Raw genomic sequence first — 4,615 nt, 5'->3', positions numbered from 1 at the left:
ACCCAGGAGATGCCCTTTTATTGCAGAGCTGCCGTTGGACAGTGCTCGTCTAACCCAATACTGTGCAAGGGTCAGACACAACATTATAAAGCCAGAGAAGTAGTATAAACCTACAAAATGGTCTGTAAGTGGCATTATCACAAGGGAAAAATCAATACACCTGGCTTAAGATAAAGTCTGGAAAACATGCAGAGAAGGGGAGAGAGTTTATTGTTGGTGGAACAACGTCCATTGAGCCAGTTTCCATAGGCCATCCTTGAGCTCCTGGTTCCTCATGCTGTAGATGAGGGGATTCACTGCTGGCGGTACCACTGAGTACAGAAATGACACCACCAGTTCCACGTACTGGGAGGAGATGGAGGGGGGCTTCAGATAAGCAAACATTCCAGTGCTGAGAAAGAGGGAGACCACGGCCAGATGAGGGAGGCACGTGGAAAAGGCTTTGTGCCGCCCCTGCTCCGAGGGGATCCTCAGCACTGCCCTCAAGATCTGCGCATAGGAAAAGAGAATGAAAACAAAACACCCAAATGCTAAACAGGCACTAACAACAATAAGGCCAGCCTCCCTCAGGTAAGCATCTGAGCAGGAGAGCTTGAGGATGTGGGGGATTTCACAGAAGAACTGGTGCAGGGCATTGCCCTGGCAGAGGGGCAGTGAAAATGTATTGGCCGTGTGCAGCACAGCATTGAGAAACCCACTGCCCCAGGCAGCTGCTGCCATGTGGACACACGCTCTGCTGCCCAGGAGGGTCCCGTAGTGCAGGGGGTGGCAGATGGCAACGTAGCGGTCGTAGGACATGACAGTGAGAAGGGAAAACTCTGCTGAAATGAAAAAGAAAAAGACTTGTGCAGCACATCCTTGGTAGGAGATGACCCTGGTGTTCCAGAGGGAATTGGCCATGGCTTTGGTGAGAGTGGTGGAGATGGAGCCCAGGTCAAAAACAGAGAGGTTGAGGAGGAAGAAGTACATGGGGGTGTGGAGGCGGTGGTCGCAGGCGATGGCGGTGATGATGAGGCCGTTTCCCAGGAGGGCAGCCAGGTAGATGCCCAGGAAGAGCCAGAAGGTCAAGAGCTGCAGCTCCTGTGTGTCTGTGAATGCCAGGAGGAGGAAGTGGGTGATGGAGCTGCTGTTGGGCATTTGCTTCCTCTGGATATCTGTGGGTATATGTTAAGGAGGAAAAGGCAGTACTGAGTCAGACCAGACTTCTCCCAGCAAAGTGTATTGTGTGTCTCTTTGCAGCCCCACATTCAGACTCCCTATCCAGGAGCACCTCTCTGCAGCTCCCTCACTTGAGCTCCGGGTTTTGCTGGCTGAGGCTGCCACTGGGAGCTGGGACTCTGTAATGGGCTCCCGAGGAGTCCTCCTAGCTGTGTAGCAAGAGGAAACTAGGACCGCAGGGCGATCTCCAATTAAATATACTCGTGATATGTCAAAGAGCTTTTCAGCATTGTTGTCTGAAATTTGCCCAACTGCACAGACAGGGAGAGGGGATTTTGTTTTCTTTATCTTGTTCTGGTTGCACCTGCCACCTTTCAGAGTGGTTTGGGATGGCTGAAATCCCTGACATTTCTAATGCACTCCAGGTGAAGTCTTGTGGGTGCTGAGAGGCAAAGGGACGGTCTCTTAGTGCAGAGAGAGGAGGGCTGTTCTGCCCATCAGCCCTCTTCTCCACTGCCCTGTGCTGGCAGCTTGCAGCTGGAGGAGGATCCCTCTCGGGTGTTCCCATCAAAAGAAGCAAGACACTGCGGAGAGGAGAGGAATCCAGGTTCAACGGGCAGATATACAGACTCGTTGCCTTTTCTCATCTCTCTCCTCCCAGACTGGGACCAGTAGGGATCATTGCAGCTGCCCACATACAGCTGCCCAGCAGCATTTCCATGGCCTGAGCACTGAGATGTCTTCTCCACGTGGATCCGAGGGAGCACAGAGAGACTACGGGAGAGCTGTGCCCTTCTGGAGAGCACCCTGCAGCCCTGCAGGACTCCCCAGGGAAATAGTTAATGTTCTGAAGTTGCCTGGAGGAGACCTGGGCGCGTTGCTGCCATAGACACGACTGCGGAGCAGGACCCAAAGGGTCGGCATCTGAACGGGAGCTGAATCTGCCACCCGCAACCCCCACCCCCTGCACTGACTCAGTGTATCCAATGGAGAGGACATGGGCAGCTCAGGCAGGAGGGGCGGCAGTGAGGTGCCACAATGCTCCTGACAAGGGAGGAGGGACATGCAAAGCAGACGGCAATCCGGGGTTCGTCCTTTGCTGGGCTCTGGCTGCTGCAGGGACAATGCGTGCCCGAGACCCCATGGGCTGGAGGGCAGAGCTGTGCCCCGGCTGGGAACGGAGACCAGGCAGGAGCTGCCCAGGGGAAGGTGTCTGTGCTGCAGGGACAGCACGGACGTGCACATCCCCCTGGCCAGTGTTTCAGGCAGCAGCTCCCTCTCACTCCCTGCCCGTGTCTCTGCTGCCAGCAGCCGTCTCCTGTCCCCGGCTCAGCTCCCGTCAGTGCTCACAAACCCCGTCCCACTGCTGTGTGCCCACCTCTGCCTGCAAACACCTCCCAGGGACGGGGCGCTGCCCAGGGGCATCTCTGAGTGTGCGAGGACTAAAGACCAGTTCACAGCAAACCTGATGTGGCTGCAAAGGGGAAGGTGCTGCTGAGTTGGTGTGCTGCCCAAGAGGTCCTCTGAACAGTGGCATGAGGTAGAGCTGACCCGTGCTGCACTCTCTTGAGAGCAGAAGCACCATGCCCTGACCTGCTCATCCCTACCTTACTGTGCTGGGGGGCACTCCTTCCACCCACAGCTTCTCCCCACAGCGCCGTGGGAGGTCCCCGGGCAGGCGGAGAGCTGACCCTGGCAGGTGGCAGAGTCGCTGCCCCAGCACACAGCCCCCGGGGTGCAGGGACCCTGCTGGAAAGGACAGCCCTGCCCACCCCTGCCTGCACACCTGTCTTCAAACCCCAGAGCCATCCCTGGGAGAAGGCAGCTGACCTTCACTGTCCCTTTGAAGGTGCAGCAGGGCAGCCCTGCTCTGAAGCACAACATCCTTCTCCACACCAGACAAGCCAGGAGAGCTGTCCTGACAGCTCCTATCAGCCATGGCATGTGCCAGGTCCAGGAGACACTGCCAGGAACTCATCCGCATTACCCCACAGCCAGAGACTTACCGTGTGAAAGGCTGTGAAGATCTCTCTCCCAGAGAGCTCTCAGCTATAGGAAAGACGCCCCAGACTGCCCTTATCTCTCTCTCCCTTCTCTTGTCTGCCCTCGCTGCCTGCAGGCAGTGCCCTCAGCCCTGCTGCGTTGTGCAGAGGAGCTGCTCCTGGGCAGAGCTGTCTCTCTGCAGTGCTGCCCGCTTGCCAGGAGCTCCCTCCGTCCCAGCAGCCCGGCCCAGCTCAGCAGCAGAGGACCAGCCCACGGTGGCACCGTCTCTGTCCCCTCTGGGCTCCCTCAGAGATGTCCCTGGGGCTCCAGGGGAACCTGCTGGGAAACCAGCTGAAGTCATGTTCTCTCCCTCAGCTGGGCAGAGACACTTCTTTCCAGCAGTGTCATTTCCCCTGTCAGAGACAGAGTTAGGTCCAAGAATCTCTTCTTCTTGTCCCACTAGGTGACAGCACACCCAGGCAGTGAAAGGCAGGAATTTCATGTTCCTCCTATACCCATGCAAAGCACCGGTGACACAGATGTAGGAAGACAGTTGTAGGAAGCTGATGGAGCAATTCAGAGGGACAGGGCAGCATCTGGGGTCATCATTTTGGAGGCTGCTGGGGCATGCCTTTGGCCAGCTGAAGTGTCAGTAGATGCCCACCTTTAGGACATGAAGCCTGATCCTGCTCATGATGTCCAGGGCAGCCTATAAAGGTATTCCTCTGAGCCAATGGAGCCATTGCCATCAGGGGAGCTGAGTCTCTCTCTCCCATCTCCACCAGCTATCTTTAGCAGACCTCCTTTGGCACCCATGGCCAGTTTCTCACAGACACCCCTACAGTGCCTTACCTCCTTCAGGGCAGCTGCTCCATTGGAAGGTGACCTACACCCTGTGGTGCTACGGGAGGTGCCAGGGCTCTCCAGCACAGCCGCAGGCAGCCAGCAGGGACAGCACAAGACCTGCAGGAACACGATCACCATTCAGAGCAGCCGTGTAACACACCCCAAGAGAACCTCAGGGACATTCAGTGCTTTTGTTGAGGCAGCTGCAGTGAGGCACTGCCCCATCTCCATCCAGTAGATGTAGGCAGTGCTTCTCCCACAGCCTTTAGTCACTCCTTTGATGATGCAATCAAGGAATAGAGAAATGATTTTCCCAGTGTTGTTGGATCACGGGATGTACATCGCCAAGGACATTTTCAAAAGAACCTTCTCCTTCCTGGAGATCAGCTTCCCCTGCACCACAGGCCCTGCAGGGCTGCAGAGATGTCCCAGACAGCAAAGCCCTCTCCTGCCACGGCTGCACAGCCCAGCCCTGCGTCTCTCTGGTCCCGAGGGTTTGCTCTCCTTTGGGTCACCTCATTTCCGCTTTCCATTGCCATCTGCCACCCACCCCTGCATGCTCTGAAGAGAACCTTTGCCTTGCATGGGACCTTGGGCACTTGGTACTGCCTTTCTTTGTTACACATCT

The 4,615-nt window shown here is 56.4% G+C and overlaps 1 protein-coding gene across 1 annotated transcript; it reads right to left on the bottom strand.

Annotated features, from left to right (window-relative positions):
- Nucleotides 1–207: 207 nt before the first annotated feature.
- Nucleotides 208–1,137, bottom strand: LOC309685301 (olfactory receptor 14I1-like; the record flags this gene model as incomplete). The annotated part of the gene is made up of 1 exon (XM_082501091.1): nucleotides 208–1,137. The coding sequence occupies one exon, from the start codon at nucleotides 1,135–1,137 to the stop codon at nucleotides 208–210; it is 930 nt and encodes a 309-aa protein (XP_082357217.1).
- Nucleotides 1,138–4,615: the final 3,478 nt, after the last annotated feature.

This window comes from Vanellus vanellus (genome assembly GCF_965231255.1).
Source record: "Vanellus vanellus genome assembly, contig: HAP1_SCAFFOLD_437, whole genome shotgun sequence".
Taxonomy (NCBI): Eukaryota; Metazoa; Chordata; class Aves; order Charadriiformes; family Charadriidae; genus Vanellus; species Vanellus vanellus.
This window is presented reverse-complemented; position numbering and strand designations above follow the sequence as displayed.